The sequence below is a fragment of the Barbus barbus genome (genome assembly GCF_936440315.1).
Source record: "Barbus barbus genome assembly, chromosome: 7".
In the NCBI taxonomy this organism is placed as follows: domain Eukaryota; kingdom Metazoa; phylum Chordata; class Actinopteri; order Cypriniformes; family Cyprinidae; genus Barbus; species Barbus barbus.
This window is the reverse complement of record NC_136735.1, coordinates 22,709,169-22,735,237: the sequence shown is the minus strand read 5'-3', so window position 1 is coordinate 22,735,237 and position 26,069 is coordinate 22,709,169. Positions and strand designations below refer to the sequence as shown.

The following is a 26,069-nucleotide window of genomic DNA, read 5'->3' as shown; positions in this document are numbered from 1 at the left end:
ACCTGTGTGTGTGTTGAACAATGTCAAATAATTTTGCGAAATTTTTGAATGTTTTTAAAACACCATTTACTACAAAATAGCCCATCTTGTGTTTGTAGTTGCATGTGCAAGAAACACTGCTGCACACAAAGTATTCATGACTGTCATCAGTGGAATTTAGATTTTAAATTACTCTCCTAAATTTGATTTTTTATCAAAACAATTATATTCATTCACAACCTGAAGTCCTCTTTATAACAATATGAGGAGGAAAATACGATGTTAACACAATACAAATCAATATATTAATATAATATTGTAATAATATGCTTTGGTTTCAGTACAGCGGCAATATATGAGGTAATTATTTAGTTTCAGAATCAGCATATTATATCAGTTTTTGTATTATAAAAAAATTATAATATTTCATAATATATACAATTTTTATTTAATACCTCTTTTTCACACAGTATTAATAAGGCTTTATACATGAATATTTAGTTTTAGAAAAAGGGTCCCTTGCAAGGGAGGTTTCCCCCACAATCCAAAGACATGCTGCATAGATGAAACGGAGACCATAAATTGCCCGTAGGTGTGAGAGAGTGTGTGAATGTGTGAGTGTGTGTGTGTTAACCTTGCAATGGACTGGCCATCCATCCCAGGTGTTACTAAGAAGCTGGGATAGGCTCCAGCATCCCCATGACCCTACATAGGACAAGCGGTTTGGAAAATAGATGGATGGATGGTCCCTCGCAAGGAGATCATTAAATTTGGGGGCCCTTAGCATGAAAAGTTTGAAAAGCACTGTACTAGAGGTCATTGATATCCCTTACATTACTGTCAAGCTAATTTTGTATATTATTATATTATTATTTTTATTTAAAACTATATATTTAAAAAAAACAAAAATACTGCTGCAAACAATTTGCACCTTGTGTGAATAGAGTCACATCCATAGTAAAGACCCATTTAAACAAAAAAAAAATGATAATGATAAAGAAAACAAATAATAAACACGATAACAGTCAGTTTATTCTAAGCATATGCTAAAGGTTTGTTGTCTGGCACTTTAAACGCTCAAGCTCTTTAAAGCACAATTGATTCTAATTGAAGTTTTTATTGTTCATCAGCTGAAAAAAGAAAAACTAATTCTGAAAGTTGTTCCTCTGTTTTGTTATCATTATATAGTTGTGGTGTGGAGTTCCCTATTTTAATGGAATGAGAACAAATATTAAAACAATACAGTTATCATTATCTCTTTCGGTGTGAATGGGCCTTAAATACAGCAGGATGAAGATCCGAAAATTTGCACTCATAGAACTATAAGACTTTGAATTCAAATCCAGAATAATTGAGCTACGATGTAAGAAAAGAGATATTTCAATAAATTCTACTGCTTTTAAGTTCCCTTTTCTAAGAGCGAGCTAAAAGAAACAGCCAAACATTCAATCATTGAATAGTGAGCTGCATATTTTAGGGCATCATTAATCAAACAAATAATTAATGGAGGGGGCAAAAGTTGTGCTAGTCTTCAAAACAGACATCAAGCATTCTGACTTTATACGTTCTTCCATTTCTCTCTCTCTATCTGGGACCCAGGGCAAAAAGACACTCATTACTCCTAATACCTTATAGCAATCAAGATGAAAAGCAAAAAACAGCAGCACAAGAAGGGTAAACTTTATTAAATTTCATTAAAGTCAAAGTCGGGGATCATGTCTGTAATGGTCACACTCAGTGGAGGGCGAGCAGCGTAAATCATCTCAAAGGCTTTTTTCCAGCTTAATGGCTGGGTAATTTATACTTTGATGTCGTTTGAGTGTAGCTATCACTGTCTAAGGGCTGTTTATTCTGTTTATGAGGCCTAAATAATTCCTGGCTCTTTTTACCCATAAACCCTAAGCAACAATTAACAACTGCGGACATCCCGAGCAGAGGCAGATGCATAATGAGGAAGAAAGAGCAGATGAAAAAAAGCACTAAGAGCGGGGGGAGAGATTACAAATGGGCACTGTGCAAACGATACCAAAGCGAATCCAGTCTTGTCTCGCTACAAAACAAGATATTTTAATCTCAAAGCATCCAACATGCTGCTTTAGTTGCCCCAGCAATTGACTGAATTGCTCAATTGAAATTGAATGTTCTCTCCAGAGAGCTATCCAGACCTTTTCCTGACAATGGGTGTGGGTCGCCTATGCAGGCGTTCTTCTTTTATTAAACATAGGCATTCATTGGTCGTTCTGTTTCCCTGCTGATTTTAATTTGCTATTAGCAGTCGGCACATATGTCCCTGAGGCAAAAAAACTAAACGATTCCCTACAGTAAATGCACACTAAAATATACAAACGTATAGAGGTAGTCCTGAACAAATACAGGTAATGTGTTTTTTTCTTCAAATTAATTCATGATTAATTTAATTTCAAAAATACACTAAAATGCAATTAACATTTGCAATAACTAGGACACAAGTAATTAAAAAAATATCTGAATTAAAGTTAATTATGGGGTATCAAAAAATAAGAAAATTGAATTAAAGGAAATTATATTTGTAGATTTTGTGCATCAAAATTTTGGTAAGTGCATAATAAAAGTGTATATATTGTCACTCAGATTGGAAATGCCCCATTTTATGTGCATAAACTGCATAAGCTGAAGTTGAACAGCAAATGAACAAACTGAAGCGATTTGCTAGCAGGTTAATATGCAATTAATCAGATATATACACTACATAAACAATATTACAATGCACACTTTCTGTAGAGGCTCACTGAAACAAGTATAAAGTAACACAATGAATAACTAAGTAACGTTGCACTTTTTCATCATCTACAATATAATTTTCGAAGACTAAAACTAGATGCCATTTTAGACGAAAGTTTACTAAAATGAATGAATACTGATTAATATTAGTTAATGGATATTAACAATATTTAATTGATAATTACTTGATATAGAATAATAATTAAGATCTGTAAACATGTATTGGATGGGTAAAAAAAATCTCTATATTTTACTTCTTTTTACTTCAAATCAACATTTTAAGTCTAATTAATATGCAACTTCATTTTTCAAAATCCAATGAAAACAACACAAAAGAAAAAGATGTATAAAAACTCACCATATGTTTTGAACTACATTTTTAAAAGATTTGTCCTTTTCTTTATCATGTCACTGACCCACTTAACAGCGAGGCCTAAAAAAAGACATCTCCGTTCGGACTCAATATCTGCTAGAAAGGGTGCAGAATAGGAGACCTTCAGACTGTGAAAAGCACTTGAAGGAAACGAGTGCAGCGAGATAAGGCAGAGGCAGCCCACCGCTGCTCTGTAAGTATCAAGCAGCCGTCTCCGCCGGCAATTAAGACAGCCTAAAACTACAGGCCTCAATAAGGTAATTAACCATTAGCAGATCATCGCGACGCTTATGAGCGCAACCTTCACAAGCACAATCATCCTAATATGGTCAGTAAAACGGCAACCTGCCATCTTCTGCCAGCGCAGACCCATTGCCACAGCCCATCCTTAATTGTGGGCCATCAACAGTAATTTAGCTCGCTGTCCCACATAACAGCTTGATAAACAAGACCGCCCTAATTACACCTTGCACGTTCCGACCCAATCCTCTCAGAGCAAACGATAAATAAAGCAAGGTTAAGTGCAAACGAATAGAAGTCAGGAAGCGGAAGAAACCGAGAGCGTGCAGGGGACCTGTGCTTCCACAATCACATAGTCTGTAATGTTCGTCTCGGGCAAGTGGAGATCAAAGACAGTGCTCCCCTTCCACCTCAACATTGTAGGGTTTTTTTTTCTTCCCGCTCCTGAAAGCACAAGTTAGGCTGGCCTAAGTTTACTCAGTGCTCGCTGGAACGGGCATGACAGGGATCACGGCTAACCCCGAAGGACAGGTGCTGCGTGGCTGGAAAGAGAGCAGCTCCCTCGTGCTACTCGCAGGTCACTTCCAAGCAGCGCGTTAGTGCGAGTGCGGCGGCAGAAGGCCCTTAACGGGGAGTGTTGGCTGCTAGCCTGTAATTAGCTTGGACAGCTCAGGCTCAAAGAGAGAGAGGGAGGCAGCCAGGCTACATCATAATGAGCTCAGCTGGGATTAGGAGGACAGGCAGCCGGCAAGGTGGGGGCGTGAAAAGAGTGAGCCCTACTGTACGAGCGAGCCGGGGGTAGAGATCAAGCAGGGGAGGGCCAGGCCGCACTGGCTGGCAGGGTTAGACCCCTCAGCAAAGGATGGGCCAAATGAGGCCTGGCAAGGAAAGGGCCAAGGCGGCCTAATGAAGCGCGACACCTCCAGCAGACGAGATCAGCAGTAATTAACACATGCGCGCGCACGGACTGTCACTGAATGTACCCCCGAAAAATCTCAAGGGAGCAAACCTCAAGACAGGAATGTCAGTGTGTTTAGCTGCTAGAAATGTCTGGAGTTGCACCGAGCATCTGTATTTAGTGTTGTGTTAAGGAAGTTATTTACAGAAAAGCCTGAAAACATTTTATTTGCATTTGATTTTTTTAGTCAGCGCAGTACAGTGTGACGTGCAGAAAATGGACAATGGATTGAAAGATTTAACATACTAGCTTTGGAAGCACTTACAGTGGGCCAAAATTTCAGTCCTAGAGGCAATCATTGTAACTTTGGGTTGTGAATGTGCTAAACAACCTTGAGATGGACAGCTTTTTTCCCTAAGTTCTGTTTGAAATGTCAATATCAGTTTTCTTGAAGTGTCAGCAGTCGTCTATGTGAAATTGCAGTAGAATCCCTGCTGGGTGCTAATAATGACTGTGACGGCTCTACATGACCTGACAAAACGACAGACACTTACTTGTCAGAGAGTAGCTTCTTGTTCTCCTCCTTATAATACACCAATTCGTTCCATAAATCCTCGCTGTCCTGCTGCACTTGTGTTTTGCATTTTGACCTGAAACATTGGAGAAACAAACAAAAAAAGTTATACAAATTGCAGCATCTTTCTGACTACAAACATATGAGAACTTTTGGCTTGCCACTCTCTTTCCGTGATTAAGTAATTAACCCCCGAAACCCAAAATATCAGAAACATTTATGAAAAGATCTTATCCTAAAATTCTTGGTCAAATAAATGTAAGATTATACTCATAAAGCTGTTATTATGGGGGCTTGTCAAAGAATTCTAAACTGTCAAGAAGCCACCAGAAGTGTTTGAAACTCCAGAGGGCATGACTGACTGATAGCTGATATTTGACCAAAAAAGACCCAACTAAGTCTATTAGTGGGACAGAATTGTTATTATTGTTTATTTACTTTATTTTCATGCTATTTTTCTTTAATTGTTACTGCAGACGTTAACTGTAATGTCTCTGATCAGTTCATACAGGACAGGTCTTGTCTACTGCACACTTCCGAACTGTAATTTAGAGAGAATCTAGACCACAATATACAACAAATACTATCGTACAAAGCTATAATACTATATTGCATTAAGTTTCACGGTCATATACATTTTCTTGAATGTTTGTAAACAATGCGTTATGTCTTCAAGTCTTTTCACTATTCGGTTACTATAAAATTCTCAGAGTAAGCTTTGATGTGAGTTTTTTTCTTCTTCTTCATTTTCATATATCTTTTCACTGACCAACATCCACTACAGACTACTGGAAAATTTGAGAAAAAAAAGAAAAATTCAAGGGCTAGATTGGTTAATGCAAATTACTAAAATGTTTAAAACATTCCACTTCCATCTACTGGACTTCAGATATAAAAAAAAATGACTCATTAGGTATTGTTTACAAAGTGTACATACTACCTAATGAAATCAGAAGGTTCCCATTTTCAATTCAATAGAATGTGTGGGAAACCCAATATGGCTGGTGGATCAATTTACTTTTGAGAGCAGAACTGAAAAATGTCATATTCAGTGTGATTTTTGCTTTCACACGGTAAAGAAATAAATCAATAACTTGTGTAAAGAGGAGAAAAAAATGAAATCAGATTTTCGCTATATTCAGCTGTGGTTTGAATGTAATGCAAATGTGTGGTTCGAATAATTTGTGTTCAGACTTTGTCAAAATGAAAACCTTCCACTGACACTGTAATAAAAAAGGAACAACAAAAGGTCTCTCTCAGTTTGCACACTACTTTTAAGTCAATATTACACAAGCAGAACAGCTCTGTAACACAAATACTATTTAAACCCTATTCCACAGACACTTTCCTCTTATAACGTCCTTGAACCTACTGTATGGCCTTTGGGTTCTGTGGGAGCAGTCCTACATCATGTGAAAACATTCACCCTGAGAAGCCACTCCTCAGCTAACAGCTTAACAAGCAGCAGCTCAGAGATCTTCCGTCTTAATCCATTGTGAAATTCAGTATTAAAGCTATGAATGGCCTCCTGAAGGACGTACTCATGAAACAGACCTTAGAGAAAGACATCTCCATTCCCCTCAAGCCCCCTTCACCTCCATCTCACTTCATTATACAGCGAGCAAACTGTGAGAACTTTTCTGAAAAGGCAGCGGCTAATTTCTTTGATTCAGCGAATCTGTTTATGAGTGCAACTTTGATCAGCGCGTGGATGTTTTAATAAGTTTTAATTTTATTTACGCATCCCAATGCACCCAGTCTGATTTACAAACTTGAAAATCCCTTCTGGAGAAAGAGAGGGTATGTTTTTATGTTTTGCTAATAGTGGTAGCGCTAATCGTGAGTGACGTCGTGGGTTACACAGGGCTGCAGCATTCTAATGAGATGTTAGTCTACAGCCGAGCTCCGAGACTCCTGCTGGGGCCCGCTCTCGCTTGTGCTAATACATGTGTAATAACTCTAACTCCTCCAATATATCCAGATTGATGCATGCCTGACCATCAGAAATGGTTCTTTGGCCAGAAGATGTGGCTTATGCTAGCAGCTCGCTAACCGATTTTCTTCTACATTTGCATAACTGTTCAAAATGAGTTTGTTCAGCAGGTAAACGTAACAGCCCCGCTAACTCGACTCCCTGAGGAGTTACTGACACTACCAGCTCTGTATGGAATATGAACGTTCTCGTAACAGGACTGGAAAGCTTAATAAAACAAGAGCTCTCTGGAAAAGTGCCCCCCCCCCCTTATCAAAACTAAGAGGAAGAGGATTATCAGAGACTCTCTCGTCTGTGCCTTTGTTACAATCTAACATACACACACACACACACACACACACACACACACGCACAGAGAGAGTAGAGGTGGGTAAATTCGCACTCCTTTCACACGGGATCATGTTGCACTGCTGTTTTCTTTAATTAACCCAAAGAGAGCACAGCTGACAAGGTCAACACTTGCATCCCATGTGGATACTCAACATACGCTTCCATTATATACGTTTAAAAGGCTTGTGAAAAAGAAAGGGGAAAATGTTAAGGGGGTTGGGAAAATTGTCATGACATTTTGCTGCTTCTAGGGGTTTAGGTTAAAACCAAAGACTCAAAGGAGGGAATCAAAACCTTTTCTTTCAATCTTCCCCCCTACTTTTTCTTTCTCTCTATTCTGCCGATATAAACAGTCACCTTGGCCTTTTCAGGATGAAGTACTTCTACACCCCTCTTCCTAAGAGCCAAAGCCTGTGCTGCATTTCACAGAGATTAGAGCAAGGGTGAGAGACAATGTTACAAGTCTGTTAAAACTAGTTATTTCTTTTTTGTGCATGCGCATACTGAGTGAACCAAAGTAGAATCGCTATCCTAAAATTGCTTTTTTTTTTTTCAGTTGCTAGGACATATTTCTCAATACTTAGGTCACCTTTTCAAAAATCTTTACACATTTCTCCTTACCAACTTTTAGCTTGGCAGAGCAGAAAATTCACATCCCAAATAATTTTGCACTATAACTACAGTACCAAAACACTTAAAACATACGTTTTAAACATAAGTCATTCTTTCATAATGCTAACAAACATTGCCACCCAACATACTTTGTCATTCATAAAACAATGACCTAAAACACTAACAACAGGTAACATTATACATTATTTTCATATGTAATATTGCTTTCCAAAAAAGAATGGCCTGCATGATAAGTGCTCATTGTTTACATTACGGTGCAAAATTATTAAATGAAATTAAAATGAAAGACTAACCAGCTACTTCTAATTTCTAATTCTAATGTTTTTGCTTTGTTTTTTTTAAGATTTGAAATATATTTCAACAAAGTATTACTCTAGGAAAGTATAAAATTGCTGTCTTATTCAGCTTTGAATTATTTTAGGTTTTTAACTTCAACAGCTTTGAAAACACTGAAAATCGGTCTGTAGGTACATAGAATTTTGGTTGTAGTGTCTGAGTGAGCAAATAATTCATGTAATTTGAAAGGAAGTAGTCACTGAATGTATTTTGACAGTAGTGTTTTTGAGTGATCAAAGTGTTGAGAAATGGGTCATAGGATCTGTACAAAACTGTAATAAGCAAGAGGATGACAAATATCAAGTTTCAAATATTAAGTACTTACAAGTCATGGATATCTTCAGCTTCCTTCAGCCGCTCTGTCACTGTTCTGTAGTTTGTCTGAATGATGCGTAAACGGTCATGATGTTTGGCATAGGCTCTTCGCAGATCCTCATTCTCCTTAGTCTGTAGTTTACAGATGACCAGACATGCATACAAACACAATTAAAATCTTAATTATATGAATCGCATGAATTCAAATGCTCAAATGTGAACATAACCATGACAATGGGCAGTGGGCAATGGCGGCCTAATGATTAGAGAATCAGGCCCTCAATACCATGACTGAGGTGCACTTGAGCAAGGCACCGGAACCCCCAACTGGTCCCCGGGTGCCGCAACAAAAATGGCTGCTCACTGCTCTGGGTGTGTTCACAGTGTGTGTGCATTTGTTCACTACTCACTGCTGTTTATGTGCACTTGGATGGGATAAATGCAGAGCACAAATTCCAAGTATAGGACACCATACACTCACTTTCAATCACATAAGAGTTTAAAAACTTTAGTTTTCACTATCAACTTTGCATATTAGCATGCATATTACTAGCACGTTGGCTGTATATTAGTACTTATAAAGTACACTATTGTATACTTTTTTTTCCCTTGAGAACATGATATGTGGCGTGAGAGTGGCATGGCTTGTCAGACATAGCAACAGTAACTAAGATGGGTAGGTCTTACCTTTTTAATGGATGTATATAGTTACCACATTTGGATATCATGTGGTATGACCTCAAAAAAACAATGGCCCGGTTTCACAGACAGGGCTTAGACTACACCAGGATTAGGCCATAGTTCAATTAGGACATTTAAGTTATTTTTATAAATGTGCTTAGGTAAAAAACATTACCAGTGTGCATCTTGAGACAAACCAAAGGCACTGATATATTTTAAGATCAAGTCATTGCAAGTTTCTTTCAGTTGAAACAGCTCAGACTTACATTTTAGTCTAGGACTAGGCTTAAGCCTTGTCTGTGAAACAGGGGGGTATGAATATTAAGTTATTTCTACAAGCATTTATTTTAATTATAAATTTTATAGTGACCTTTCATGGGAAGCTAGCTTGTTTATTTTAGGTGGCTAATTCTGTGCTTGTAAATTTTGACTGAATTTGAAAATATCATGTGGTGTGACCAAATATCATGTGGTGCGACCACTGCAGAGTGTTTTCCATTATAGATATATGTTCCAGATTCACAGTTTTTGTGCTTTTATATTCAATTAATGGTTTATATACACAAAATACTTTATTTTAATATCATTTGGAATAGATTTTTTATGCAGTTTGGGTAATTTCAAGCGGTTTGTGTGTAATCTTTGTACAATATGTGAAAAATGCTAAACAAATCTAATTTTAGTTTGGTAATTATGCATTTATTATTAATTTATTATATATTTATTAATATCCATTTGAATCTATTTTACGAGATTCCACTGCCAAGCAAAGTAAAATAAACGCTCACCATAGGCAACATGTTAATTCTGACCCTGCAGTCAAGCACAAACTCCAGATGTAATTTTCTGCTGTAGAAAGATGTTTATAATTTCATCTCAGAACCTGAGCCAGCAACTCTAAATTGACCCTTAGCAAAGACCCGCCCTTAGTTACTGTTGCTACATCAGACAAGCCATCCGACAAACCATGGCACTTTTATGCCACACATCATGTTCTCATGCAGTGAAAAATACATCACAGAGCAAAGAAGACACTGACAATATGCCGACATACAAGACAGAGCAGGTTACTTTCGGTATTAAACAAAGTCTTAGAGTTAAAATTGTCATTTTTTTAAAAAAGAAATTCAAACAACAAATACTGTTTTGTGGCTCTTTATTGTGTCGTGATCGCTGTAGCACCTCAGCTCAAGCGGCATGTGCATCTCTTACTATTTACTGCACAAAATAAACATGAATGAACATCAGAAGGTATCTTGTTTCAACTGTGAAAAGATGTCAATAAACACTATTTTTCAAGTTCAAGTCCACCGACGTTAATCTACTCTCCTGTCTGGTTTGTTTGTCGGACAAAATGGCAGATTTGGCATTATGATTGCTCAGATTGTCTGTTAATCAAACTCCTGGCGAAGGGTCAATTGAGCAGCCAAGGTTGGGCAAAGTTTAGAAATAACTGGGTCTAAGAAGATGACTGCAGTTAATGCCATATGCTGAACTTTTCACACGTTTCTTTAAATAGATTTTTAATGATGTAAGGTCTTTGTGTCACTTGGAGCGACAATTCCATGTGGTGTGACCAATAATAGCAATAACTGTATTAAATAAAAAATAAATTATCTAATTTCTGTGGCTGAAATATGAATTACTGCTATAGTATGCTTAAGTGAATGGTATTTTAAAAATATTTTTCTCAGTTGTGCAATTTACAGAAAAAATAAGTCTGCTAACTACAATTAAGAAGGCAACTCTGAAATGATACAAAAAAATATGAGATCATTATGTACAAAAACGCAAAATAAATTTTGCATATTGCAGATATGCAAATTCAAACACTTCAATTACTGAGAACATCTAAAAAAATGTTAAGCATGTTAAGGAAATTAATTAATTTTAATATAAATCATGGTCGCACCACATGACATTTTTTAAGGCTACGGCTGATTCATCTAAATGAAAAAACACTAAAATCACTTTTAAAATTTTAATATGAATTTGTGTGTACACAACCTTCTTAATGTTTGAACAACTACAAAATATATTATGTTTTGTAATTTGCCTGTCAAAAAATCCTTATACGTCAATGACCCATATATAGACAGACAGACAGACAGACAGACACACTACATACTAGTGCTGTCAAATGATTAATTGCGATTAATCACATCCAAAATAAAAGTTTGTTTACATTTATAATATATGTGAGTGTGCTGTGTATATTTATTATGTATAAATACAAACACATGCATGTATATATTTAAGAAAAATCTTATGTTTATATGTTAAATATATTTATATATAATATAAAATATAAGAATATAAATATATAAATGTATATGCATGTAAATATTTCCAAAATATATACTGTATGTGAGTGGATGTATATATACATAATAAATATGCACAGTACACATGCATATAGTATGTAAATACTAGGGCTGGGTATTGTGACCAATTCTGCGATTCGATTCTTATTTTTATGGTTTCGATTCGATTCAATTTCGATTTCGATTCGATTCGATATCGATTAGCTATCAATATTTCATTTAAAATGTTAGTTTTGCAGACATGGGATCCATATTTTGATATAAATGCTGGTAACTGAAACGTTCCTACTTAAGTTTATTACTGAAATACACATCTACATTAATAATAGGGTGCACACAGTTGTTTTTTTTAGTGGAGCAATTCGAAAGATAAGTGAAGTGACATTCAGCCAAGTATGGTGACCCATACTCGGAATTCGTGCTCTGCATTTAACCCATCCAACGTGCACACACACAGCAGTGAACACACACACACACACAGCAGTGAACACACACACACACACACACACACACACACACAGCAGTGAACACACACCGTGGCCAAGCCTCGCCCTGGGTGAACCGCCTTCTTGATCATGGTGTCTCCCCTGCCAGGTAAGTATATCTATAGATGGTGACACCTTCAGGACTAGAGGTGAAAATTCATATCCTCTTACGTGAAGCACGCGCATTAAGAATCGATTCGGGGATTTCCCGAATCGATATCGTTGCGTTAAACTGAAGATCGATTAAAATCGGAGAATCGATATTTTTTACCCAGCCCTAGTAAATACATACAGTTGTGGTCAGAATTATTGGAACCCTTGGTAAATATGATCAAAGAAGACTGTGAAAATTAACCTGCTTTGTTAATCCTTTTGATCTTTTATTTAAAAAATTCACAAAAAGCTAACCTTTCATTGGATAATAAGAATTTAAAATGGGGGGAAATATCATTATGAAATAAATGTTTTTCTCAAACACACGTTGGACACAATTATTGGCACCCCTAGAAATTCTTAAGAGTAAAATATCTCTGAAGTATACTCCCATTCATATTCACAATTTTGAGCTCTCCAGGGTGATTATGAACATGAAATTATCCAGCCATGGCTTCCTGTTTCACAGAAATATAAATAGGAGGGAAAACAAAGCCCAAATTCCCTTAATCATCCATCACAATGAGAAAAAACAAAGAATATATTTCTGATGTGCAGCAAAAGATAATTGAGCTTCACAAATTAGTGAAGTGGCTTTAAGAAAAGAGCTAGAGCAGTGAAAATCCCCATTTCCACCATCAGGGCAATAATTAAGAATTTCCAATCAACAGAAAATGTAATGAAACTGCCTGGAAGAGGACGTGTGTCTATATCGTCCTAATGCACGGTGAGAAGGAGAGTTTGAGTGGCTAAAGACTCTTCAAGAATCAGCTGGAGAATTGCAGAAAATAGTTGAGTCTCGGGGTCAGAAAACCTTAAAAAAAAATTGTCAAACAGCCCCTACATCACCACATGTTGTTTGGGAGGATTTCAAGAAAAATTCTCCTAGCTCATCCAAAAACAAACTCCAGCATATTCAGTTATCAGACAGGACTGGCACTTCAAATGGGACTGGCTTCTATGGTCAGATGAAACTAAAAAATTAGCTTTTTAGCAGCAAACACTCAAGATGGGTTTGGTGAACACAGGGATAAAAAGTACCCCATGTGTACAATGAAATATACTGCTGTATTTGTGATGTTGTGGGCCTATATTTCTGCTGGAGGTCCTGGACATCTTGTTCAGACACATGGCATCATGGATTCTATCAAATACCAACAGATAAAAAATCAATAAGTGACTGATTCTATTAGAAATCTTATAATGGGCCATGTTTGGATCTTCCAACCGTACAATAATCCAAACCAAACCTCAAAAACAACACAAAAATTGGTCACAGAGCACAAAACCAAGCTTCTGCTGGCCATTCCAGTCCTCTGACCTGAACCCTGTAGAAAATGAGTGAGGTGAACTGAAGAGAAGAAGCACCATCATGGAGATGTGAATCTAAAGGATCTGGAGTGATTCTGGATGAAGGAATGGTCTCTGATCTCTTGTCAGGTGTTCTCTAACCTCATCAGGCATTATAGGAGAAGAGTTAGAGCTGTTAAACTGACAAATGGAGGTTTCAAAAAGTATTGAATAAAAAGGTGCCAATAATTGTGTCCAACGTGTGTTTGAGAAAAACATTTATTTCATAATGATATTTCCCCCCATTTTAAATTCTTATTATCCAATGAAAGGTTAGCTTTTTGTGATTTTTTTAAATAAAAGATCAAAAGGATTAACAAAGCAGGTTAATTTTCACAGTCTTCTTTGATCATATTTACCAAGGGTTCCAATAATTCTGACCACAACTGTACATGTATGTGTATACATACATACATATACAGTTTTTTCTGTTTTGTTTGCCAAGCTTGTAGAACATAAGAACATAGCTAGAACAAGCTTGTAGAAACGAGCTTGTTTTATTTTTTTTTTGCCAAGCTTGTAGAACATGCAACAGTGGCACATTTTCATTTTGAATGTGCAGCACTCAAATTAATTTAATTAAATCACTGTTTATCTATTCTCAAATTTAAGATCTCTTAAAATGATAATTAAGAATTTTGATATGCATGAAAGATATTTTCGGCCTTACATTAAATATGTACTAAACATTAAATATATTTTTTTGGCCTTAAATGTGATCAAACTAATTTAATGTCACATTTAAAAACAAAGTACAAGATATAGCAGTTACATATTAACAAAATGGCTTTAGTGACACTAATGCAGTGGATTGTGTAAAAGGAGCAAAAAAAAATAAAAATCAGACTGCTCACCCTTATACGAAAAAAAAAACCTGGACTGTTGCCATGTAAATGCTCATACCAGATACCCCATGTGAATATTTCTATTTTTAAGTGTCCTTGTCCTGAAAATTTGCATTTGGCATGAATAGACCTTACCTGGCCCACTGGCTTAAACAAAGGCCACAATACAAGATAATTCTTCACATACATAGTTTTATTCCACAAACTGTAGGTAAAACTGCAGCACAACCATTACAAGCTCATTCAGATAGCAGTATATGCTTACTGACTTCTCACAACAATTCACAGAAGATTCGTTCTGAAAATATACACAAATACTTGGGTGACCATTCAACCATCATCTCATGTTTGGACTTATGCATTCCACATAATGCCTAGACTGTTTTAAAAGTGTTTTGGAAGGAAAACATAGGTAAAAGGCACTGTTCTAAGGGTGCACTTTAGACTATGCAAATAAGTTCCATATGGAGAAAAAAGGGTAAGCCATCCCTTTGTGACCCTTTCTGATGTCAACAGCCAATCACAACAGTGGAATGGAAAAGTGTCATATTACAATCTCTTTCACATCAGAAAGGGTATGCTTTTAATAAAAGTATGCTCTCAACAGACACACCTTGTTCTGAGTCTCCAGCTTGTAATGTAAAAACAATAACAGACAAAACCATATTTCCGCTCTCAACCTCACAACAAGGTCATGCTCCCGGCAGCAAAGTCAAGGAACATTCCTCACCAGTGGAAGATGTAGCCACGCATCCAACCACGCAGAACACAAACGGCAATAACAAAATCACTTTCCAGAGACCTAGGCATTAGAATATACTGTCAGTTTATGATTACCTAATGTGCAATATCTAATGCTATTTTGTAACTATCAGTTTGATTACAAATTGAACCTAAACCCCTATACTATATAAGCATAGTGTTTTTCATTTATTTTTACATATAAAAAAATCATAACTTTTTTTTCAAATATGTTTATTACTGTCAGGTGGAGCCAAATGATTAACTAGTTCTTAAATTATTATTTGGGATAAAGTGTTGCCACTGCCTGGCAGTCACTGTAAAACTCAAAGAGCCCTCCAAAAAAAGCTATTTTTTTTAGAAATAGGTGATTGAAAAAGCGTTAGGAGATTTATTCTCTTACCTTTTGAAAACAATATTATCTATATAAAAAGAGAGACTGCATATGCATCTATTGCAAATGCAGGACACTGTACGACAACAGAAATGGATGTAGTACGACAACAATTAAGAGCCATTGAAAGCTATGGTAAATATTTATATATAATGGTCATATAAGGAACTATGCCAGTGACCTCTATTGTTCCTAATACTGCCACTAACCTAAGAACACATTGAACATTTATTAACTGTGGGAACAATGTAGGCCTACATTTGAAAAAGAAAAGATATGGATCATAAGTAACTAAAATTAAGTCCACAACTATCAGGCAGAATGCAGACTTAAGCTAAGCCATAAGAATAAGTCAACTGCATCATGGTAAGAGTAAGGCAACATCCATCTTAGATTAAACAATCATTCATGCATGTTTTTTTTTGACCTTGTAATTTTTATATCAAAATGCCATAACTTGTTGATGTTCTAGTGAGATGACAGACTTCTCTCTGCTGACTTATACCGGACCTGTCCAATCATGTCCACTTTATCCTCAGAACCAGCAAGCTCGCATTCATTTCCCTCTATTTTTGAGTGCAACATCCACATCTCAAAATTAAATTAACACCTGATGGACTGAACCAAGTCTCCGGACAACTTTTTTTTCCTTTTTCAATAATCCGCTACTTTCAGATGTATGTCATAAAATGCGGAAGATAGATCTATCACCAATTCAGTTTCATAGCGATTTAAAATGTAAAAAGTTTGGTTATGTTTGGTGAAACAGTAACAACTCCAGTTACCTTATTATAAGTTAAATCGATTATCCAACACACTGCCATACAGCTACATTCAGCTCAAAAACTTGCACTTATCAATTTATTTGTAATATTTTCTAGTTTAGTCAATTACTCATCTTATGGTAAAAAGATGAATTTCACAATATGTGAATAATACATTCTAACATTACACAATCTTCTTTGATCATTTTTAAACTGCTAAGTTTAAATCTTTTTGCTAGTGACACTCAAAAGCACTTCAAGTGAAATGACCAAAGTCATTACATCATTGGCATTTGTGTGAAGATCACTAGCAAAGTTTTATCAAAGAGAGTGTTTTTCTTTTCGGGACATGTTCTTTGAGTGCATCTCTGGGAACAAGGCACTGATAAGCGTTTCCACGCCAACCTGGCACCTGTAGCATTATCGTGGCCTGACATTTCGCCTGTCAGCCAATAGGAAAAGGCTGACTTCTCCCTCCACTTAAACCCCACAGCAGGAGGAACGCCTCAGTGAGCCGGGTCGCTTCCCAAATGCCCGTAAATATTGGTCTTTGCTTCACAGCTATTTGAAGAAAAAAAAAAGGGGGGGGGGATCTCCGCCACAGATTACATGGGACTTTTCAGGGGTGAACATATAGATTTTCCTGACAAGAAGGCCCTCTATTATTCTGACCTTAGCCAAGACGAACTCTGGCAGAGACAGCAAGCGCACCTTTCAGCTTGAGTGGCCAGGGCCAGGAGACTTGTCGAAAGGCTTTCTAAAAGGGAGGAAAGCTTGTTTACTGCTGCTATGACACGGCAGCCCTGCTGGGCGGGAAATGCAGGGCCCTGAACCCTGTTATTATTAACAAGGACAAAGAGAACAAGCCAGCCCCAGACTGGTTGCCAATGTGACAAGTATGGATTTACTGCTCAGAAATTCACAAGAGGACACTCAGCCTTCAAACCAGAAAGACAGAGAATATGAGACAGAGAAGTGAAACAAAGCAGAGCGCTAATGAAGGCCTGCTCAGATTGAGTGACCAACGTTTCGTGTCTGAGTGACATCACAGCATAAAGGGGGTGTTTAAAGTACCTGGCACGCATCCACCTGGGCATCAAAATCAATACGAACTGGAGGATGAGTACTCCACACCGCTGGAACTGTTGAATGTCACTGAGCCTCACAAACTGAAGCATCTGACAGACAAAAACACCGACTAGATTGGTTTCCTCCAGATTTAAAAGGAAGGAAATGCAGGAACAGCGAAGATGGGAGCAGAGAAGAGAGCATGGTAAGAGAGAGAGGCTTGAAAAGTCAGAAGAGAGACATGGATGATTGGTTTAGTGAAGAGCTTGAGTTCTTCAGCAGTCTTCTCTCCCGCTGCCTCATTGCCTCTGCAGACAGTCAATGTGTGTGTGCGTATGGATGATGAAGGATGGAGGTCAGTTAGAGGGCAGCGGACAGAGGACAACATCTGACTCTACCTGCTATGAGCTCCTTCATGCTGAAATTTTATGCAATATGAAAATACACACTCATAAGCCAAAGGGCAGCCAGTGTATCAGACTACCATGGTTTTGAATTTAGAAATATCTTTTTAAGTCTATTTCAAATATGTTTCATTTATTTTAATTCATTAATTGGTATAATTTCAAACTGTTTCACAGCATTACAATCTGGTGTTTTATATTTTAAATCCAAATATCATTAAGTAAATCTAAAATGGCATTGTGGCCATTTTATTTTTGCTTTTGGTCACACTATTAACTATGACTTTTGCCTCAATAAACTCTTAATTTGCTGCTTAATAATAGTTAATAAAAGTATAGTAGTCAACATTTGAAGTGAATCAAAAAAGTTCATCAAAGTTGTCCTAAGACAAGAATGCATTTGGGTTTTAGGACAACAAACAAGGTTTTGATCAAATATTGACTAAAGTAGTTGTTTAAGTTTAGATATTGGGTTGGATTAATAGTGAGGATTGGTGCCTAAACTAAAGTGCTACCATGTTAGAGGCAGTCATAGCCTAATGTAGAGGTTTGCATTCCTGCTGCTCTCCCACGGGAACCGATCAGATTTCTTGCGACGCGGGATTACATTTCAGAATAAAACGCAGTAGCGGTTGGTAACTCTGGTTTAATTTGAATGGGAGCAGGCTGTCTGATCTTTCAGAACAGCATATCTGCACTTCACTCATTCTTATCAACCACCGGTACACCCTGCACTCAGGACTGTTATGCACACGCTGCACGCATGGACTAGCACTTTCTGCGTCACGCATTTTATTTGCGGGGTCTGTGCACGCAGCATGTGCATAACGGTCCTCAGAGCAGGCTGTACCAGTGGTGAATATACGGCCCTCAGACAGAACAGGCAGGTTGTCGATGAGGATGGCAGAGCAAAGTGTGGATGCGCTGTCCTTGCAGGACGTTCAACTCTGTTTTGTTCATATTTTGCTTAGACTATAATTTTAAATGACAGATGTTGTATTTATTAATTTTTTTTCTCTGTGACACTTTTCCTACTGTTAACAGCACAATATTAATTGAATTTTGTATTTTGACAAGATGAATAAAAATAACAAATAGGCTAAAAAATTTTGTACAGCTACATTTTTTTTTTCTCTGCGACACTTTTTTTTCCTACTGTATTCAGAGCAAAATGTTAAATGGCTTTTGTATCTTGACAAAACAAATAAAACAACAAATAGAATTTTTGTGTAGACCACTTTTATTTGTTATCTTTCTCTATCAGTTGCATAAATTTAAATGTGAGATTCTGGAAACGAGATCTAAATTTAGCGGAAATGGTCGGGTCGGGAAGAGAATTATTCTAAGCGGACGGCAGGTGAACAAAGAGTGAATGTATTGTGGCAGCGGGTGGGTGCGGAATATAACTGAGCGGGAGCAGCACAAAAAAAAAAACAGTCCCGCGCAGACCTCTAGCTTAATGGTTAGAGAGTCGGACTTGCAACCCAAAGATTTCGGATCGCGGGAGTGAATGACCAGCGCTCTCTTTCATGATCAATACCATAACTGAGGTGCGACCCTTGAGCAAGGCACCGAACCCACGACTGCTCCCCGGGCGCCGCAGCAAAAATGGCTGCCCACTGCTCCGGGTGTATGTTCACTACTCACAGCTGTGTGTGTGCACTTGAATGGGTTAAATGCAGAGAACAAATTCTGAGTATGGGACACCACACCATACTTGGCTAAACATCACGTCACTCAATTTTACATTTTTTTTTCTTTTTTTTTTATATTTTGGAATCATGAAATTTGTATATTTGTCATGAAATTTGCATACTTGTATACATATTTTTTTTTTTTTTTTTTACATATAATTTAAAAAATAAAAACAACAAGTCAATTTAATTATATGACACATTGCACTCCTTCTGTGTTCTATTTCTAAGGAGCAGGAGAATGGGTAACACTTTGACGTTACATGTAATTATGCATAATTTATTGTTATTATAATAGTAAGTACATGCAAGTAACCCTAAACCAAACCCTAATCATATAGTAAGTACATGTAGTTCATTAATATTATTCAGTACTTAAATGTATAATTACACTGTAACAAGGACACCTTAAAATAAAGAGTAAACAAAGAATGTGGCCAAAACATTCAAATGAGGACATAAATCTCCTAAGAGGTCTCCAACGAGAAGATAATAGAACCACAGTGACAGAATAAAGCAAGTATTTAATGTTCACCTTAAGCGCAAGTAATTCCTGGAGCCACTGAATCCTTTGCTCCTGACTGCCTGCTCCATCACTGCTGCCGCCACCTGGAGATGGAGACTTGGCACCCTGATAAAGACAAAAAGAAATCGATCAAACAATAGAAAAGCCCTTTCATCAACACAATAGGCAAGTTGTTAATTATCAAATGCAAAAGATGAGCAATAGCCCTTCACGTACGAACACACAAACATCAGCCTGTACACTCTCCGAAACCTAACAGGGGACACGGGCTGAATCACGAGGAGGAGCGCACACGGCATGCTGCTGAAGGGTTCTCTGTGCAGGGACCTAATGAGCATGTTCATTTCCATTTACATTGTTTCTTTGACAATAATGATGTCCCATTAGGGGAGACTAAAGGGTTATAGAGTGAGAAATGCGCCAGGCCTCATTACCAAAGGTGGGGAGGGAGGCGCCTTTAATTGCTCTATCAGGGCCCAGAGTTACACTTGATAGGACAACAGAAGCAGACTTTGGGGAGAAAGAAAAAAAGAGGCAATGAGAGAGAGAGAGAGAGAGAGAGAGAGAGAGAAAAAAAAAGAGTGGGCTCTCTCTAAAGTACCTAAAACCAGTGGAGAGTTGTGTGAGAAATCTGGTCAGGGCAGTGAAGGAAGGCCAGATGGCGGATCAACTGTGAAAGAGTGAAACTACAAAATGGCAGACACACCACTACAGTTTGAGAGAAGGAGATCTACAGGGACCAGATCAAAAGCCCTTAATCTAGGGGAAAAAACACTAATACTTCAGAGAACTGAAAAGATCCTTTAAAAGCTGATTAGCTCTTGACTAGGCTGCCGTTGAGTACAACTAACTAGAGTCACTTGCTTGGAGCTCTTAGTCCAAAAGGATCTACCTATTGATGTCTTGAAGTCAACTCATTAACAGCATAGCTGAACTTTCCTCTGACACATGTCCCAAAACCAGACTTAACATTCTCTGCATACACAGGAACAGTGGTGTCCTCATCATCAAAGACCTCAACTCTGCAAGGATTAGCAAAAGAGTGAAATTAAAGCTTACAAAGGAGAAGCAATCAATACCTGAATATAGAGAACAAAGAAACGGTTCCAGCAGTCGTGAAACTAGTGGCAAAGAAAGACTTACCCTTCCTGGACTGCACAGACTCATGCTCATATGCAGGGATGCAAACTCATCAGAGGTGAAAAAGCTGACAAAGATCTGGCCTCGGGAACAATATTTTTTAAAATATCAGCTTTAAAATGTGGATTTAAGTTGACTTTCTCATAAGAATATAGGTGAATATAATCACCCTTGAATCTATACGGGGTTTTTTTTCACTCTCCACTTCCTCAGACCACATTCACATGTTGTTTTTATGCTAAATTATAATTGATGCTATTGTTGTTATGCTTTATATAAAAAAATACAATACTGTAGTATAAACGCTGTTGTACTGTTAAAAAACTAAAACAAATGATTACTCAGTAATAATTTTATTTAATAGAACATCAGTAAAACATTTGAGCTTCTCTATCGTTGACAGTAGATTTATGGGACGACGTGGCCTAATGGTTAGAGAGTCGGACTCGTAATCCAAAGGTTGTGGTTCGAGTCTCCGGCCGGCAGGGATTGTAGGTGGGGGGAGTGAATGTCCAGCGCTCTCTCCACCCTCAATACCACGACTGAGGTGACCTTGAGCAAGGCACCGAACCCCCAACTGCTCCCTGGGCGCTGCAGCATAAATGGCTGCCCACTGCTCCGGGTGTGTGTTCACGGTGTGTGTGTGTTCACTGCTGTGTGTGCACTTTGGATGGGTTAAATGCAGAGCACGAATTCAGAGTATGGGTCACCATACATGGCCGTATGTCACTTCACTTATTCACTTATAAATGATTCCCATTACAAATTCTCATTACTAAATTAGGCACGTCATGTTGGGTTTTCAAATCCTATGTTATAAGCAACATTTAATTACAACAGAGCTGTTTCGAGACACTGAAATCCCCTCTCCCAAATAATAATAAAAAAAAACCATCAGGCCTGCATGAATCACACAAATGACCTATTGTGGATTCAAAACTAAGATTTTTGCCAAAAGATGACAGGTTTGCATCACTGTATATGGACAATATAGTTAAACACGCAGCCAATTCGGTTATCATTTACTTGACCTGATGTCATTCCAAATAGTGCGACTTTTCTCTTCTGTAAAAAAACAGAAGGATGTATACTGATTGATCTTTTCCATTGCATTACAATGAATAAAGACTGGAGCTTTCCAGCTTCATAGAATTTGCTAAAGGATTTTATTAAGCACTTTCCAAGGAACATGCCCTTACATAACCATGTCAAACGAAGAATAAAAAGTCTTTCAGCATTATTATGATAAGTATGAAGATAGGATAAGTATGAGGATAAGTATTTCAGTTTTAACTGTACAAAGATAAATATTTTGTGTTGTTAGTGTCAGCTACACAACCAAACTTGTATCATAAAAATATCTGGCAATGCATAGTGCTACTTTATCTTCCAAAAAATATTCAGTGTAATGATATAACTTATTATGCTCACATTGATAAGAAGTTCTGTGTGTCTACAGTAGGTTTCTGTCATGCATGAATCCTCGGGATGGAGACACACACTATCACATGATACTGAAAAAAAAAAAAAAAAAAAGAAGCTGTCTGGAAGGCCGTGTTCAGTACACTCACACTTTCATTAAGATGGCAAGTAGCCTGGAAAATACTGTTAAGGGGTGGAAGATGATGTTTTACAGGGTCAGCTTTTTAATATAAAACTATATCACTCGCACATTGTAAAATACGTTTTAGCATGAACTGTCTACCTAGGCAATAATTTTAGGTATTACAGTGGCACCCAAGACACAAATACTACTTTAAACAGCTTTTTTAATTGTAAAAAAAAGGCAATTTAATAAAATAATATATGTGCTCTGTATTTCAGAGTTAAGCACAGCACTGTGTTCTTTTACAAATGAACAGCTCATGATCCGTGTTTTCAGTGTCTCAGAGCCATAAATTCAGCTCCACACAAATCTGTGTCTGTATCTGCGTTTGGGTCACTTATGTTCATTTAGCAACACAACATACGCCAACTATCTTCCCAAACTTGTAATGAGAAGCACTTAGAAAATGCCTTTTGTCAACAAATGAGAAGCTTTGTCCACCAAAATAAAAGCTTGAAAATTAAGTTTAATTTTGTACAGTCGTAATTTACAATAGTATTTCTTATTGCGTGTGTTTTTTTCTTTCTTGGTAGTAATAATTATAATAACTATTATTATCATTATTATTATTTTTATGAATATAAATATTATTTGTTATACAATTCTTATTCTTATGTAATCACAACATTTTTGGCCAAATTGTGCAGTTGTTCTTTGACTGCCTATGTCTGGCCAAGAAGAGCAGGAATTTGGCCCATAAGGTTACAGTACTGAACAATATGTTCCCCAGAACACAGGGAATCAGGGTAGTGGCAGCATTCTGCTTTGGGGATGTTTCACTGTGGCAGTGAGCATAAAAATACATAAAAAATAGATAGCACTAACTACAGAAAAACGCAGGCGTTAATTAAGCTGCAATCAGCAGGAGCACTGGGACAATTAATCTTCCATCAAGGCAAAGACCCAAAACACACTGCAAAGGCAACACGAGAGTAGCATATACCAAAAGGTAAATGTCCTAGAGTGCCATGTGGAGTACAAACCAATATATACAAATAGACTCTACACAATGGTGTCATAGTCGTTTTGCCAAGATATTGATTAAAACTCTCCAAAGAGCTGATAAACTCACCCAACTCCTGCCTAAATGGTCTTAAGTATTCAGTGGCAGGTGAATACTTATGCATTGCATACACACACACACACACACACACACACAATCTGAAGATTTTTAAAAAGAAATTGCTTTTATTAAGCAAGGATGCATTAAACTGATCAAAAACGACAGAAGGTTTTTAAATCTGCAAATAATCATATTGCAATTATTTCTGAATGATCACGAGACAGAAAAAATGAAAAAATATTTTACATTAACATTACTGTTTTTTTTTTTACTATATTTTTAAACAAATAAATGCAGCATTTGTGAGTAGTTTATTTTTTATACCAATTCCAAACGTTTGATTGGTGGTGTATCTGTCAAAGCACCTGACGGGGCAATCTGAATTAAACATTATGCCAACTCGTTGTAATGTGCATGATATAAAGCATTTCAATGTATTGGGCAGCTTGGATCATGCACCTTTCCCACAGGAGCTCACTCAATCAGTCTCCCTTCACAAACTGACATGTCATATTTTGATATTTTATATCAAGGCGAAAGGTGCACACTAGCGAATGGGACTGGTGCTTCCGCATTGCTGCTTGGTCTAAAAGGCTCTGTGTTATGTAAAAGTTTAAAATAAAGAATAATTCCAAATGAATTCCGTCACTTGGACAGGAATAACAAGAACCTAAGGCTCATTTTCACTCTCATCACAACGTGACATGACGTGTGGCCAAGTATGATGTCCCATACTTGGAATTTGTGCTCTGCATTTCACCCATCCAAGTGCACACACACACAGCAGTGAGTAGTGAACACACACACACAGTGAACACACACATGAAGCAGTGGGCAGCCTTTTTTGCTGCGGTGCCTTGCTCAAGGGTCGTGACAGTGAGGGTGGAAGAGAGCGTTGTACAATCACTCCTCCCACCTACAATCCCTGCCGGTACCGAAACTCAAACCTGCGACCTTTGGGTTACAAGTCCGACTTGTACAGTGCAGAGGTGAGTCCATTGATATCATTGGCAATATTGTGCTGTAAATGGAGAAGGAACAGTCCATCTGTATAATCATGCTCTTGAAAAGTAGTCTAACTCAAACTTTCAACTAAATTTTTTTTTTAATAAAGACTGAAAGAGTTGTTGGAGCTTGGTGGTGGTGAAGCTGAACTTACGTGACCGTGGTGTAGTTTGTTTATAATCTACAGTTAGCTTTTCACCTCTGGTGATTGTATTTAGACCAGTTCATTAATTTCATAAAACTTGTGCTCTTTTGTGAAGATTGTGTAAGTGATTGGCTTCACTTACACAATGTAGAGGGTTGTTAGTCGATTGATTGCCGCAGTTCATGTGCTGCAGTGCATGTACACTGGTGGATTTGTTTCACAGCCATGAAAGAGACATTACAACATTACCAATTCAACTCCTAGCAAAATAATATGACAAGTTAAAGTGAATCTATTGCAAGCCTGTATCCAGTAAATACAAGACCCAAAGCTTTCTTCTTGGACCGGATGAAAACAGATGTTACATAATCTTTCCCTTTCTTCGCAGAGAGACAACTCTAAGAAAGTGTGTAAAGTTCAGCCGTGTTTCTGACATGTTTGCAGCACCAAGTTTGAAGGCTGTGATGACTGGTAATTACTGCCAGCAGACAAGTAGGCCTTGGCACCTGTGTTTTCTCTGAGAGCAAGATAATGAAAAAACAACAGCACTGTCATCACCTTCGGGTTCCTGATTGCATTATCAAAACTACAGCCGGGTTTGGCATCTGGGCGTGACCTTGTTAACTGCCAGGGTAATTAAGTTTAACCAATTGGGAGAGGGGATGATAAATTATTAGCAGGTAGATTTTGTTCACATTTTATTAAATTGGCCTGCCAAAAGGGTCGGCCAAATTATCTGGGGCCTCATTTGTTGGAGGCCGGCCACATTGGCGCATCTGTTACAATTATTTATAATTTCAAGCAGTCGAAAACCAACAGAGTTCGGCATCAGCCGCGTAAAGCAATTTACAAATGATCTGATGAGGGAGCGTTTGAGTCTTTTTCCCTCATTTCTAGCCAGCAGGGAAGATGAGGGGTGAAGAAGGAGAATAAAAGGGTGAGAAAAAGAAAGAGTGTGAAAGAGCGTGAGTGTGTGCGAGAGAAAGAGAGAGAGGGAAAAAAACAGCGTGCTGTAATTACAGAACACGATTAGGTTGTTCTGGGAGTTTTGCTGGCACTGGTGGTCTCAGTGTAGAAGCAGAGGGAACATATGGAGGGGCTCGTGATTGCCCTCCCCAAGGCCCGTGACCCGTCTGCTGGCAAAGCTGCAAGCTGCATCTGAATTAGACTGTTCTACACATGTACCATTTCTGCCACAAAACAAATCTGATCACTGTTAATTACAAAACAGCTATAATCAGGCCCCTGAC

General features: G+C 37.6%; 1 protein-coding gene across 1 annotated transcript in view; it reads right to left on the bottom strand.

Moving 5' to 3' along the window:
* The window catches only part of LOC306872761 (centlein-like), a 93,716-nt gene that overhangs the window by 44,904 nt on the left and 22,743 nt on the right, over nt 1–26,069 (bottom strand). Inside the window, exons 10-12 of the mRNA XM_079421526.1 lie at nt 19,870–19,965; nt 8,442–8,563; nt 4,805–4,900 (exon numbers count right to left, since the gene is read on the bottom strand). Coding sequence (XP_079277652.1) covers nt 4,805–4,900; nt 8,442–8,563; nt 19,870–19,965 — 314 coding nt within the window. The remainder of the gene's footprint in view (nt 1–4,804; nt 4,901–8,441; nt 8,564–19,869; nt 19,966–26,069) is intronic.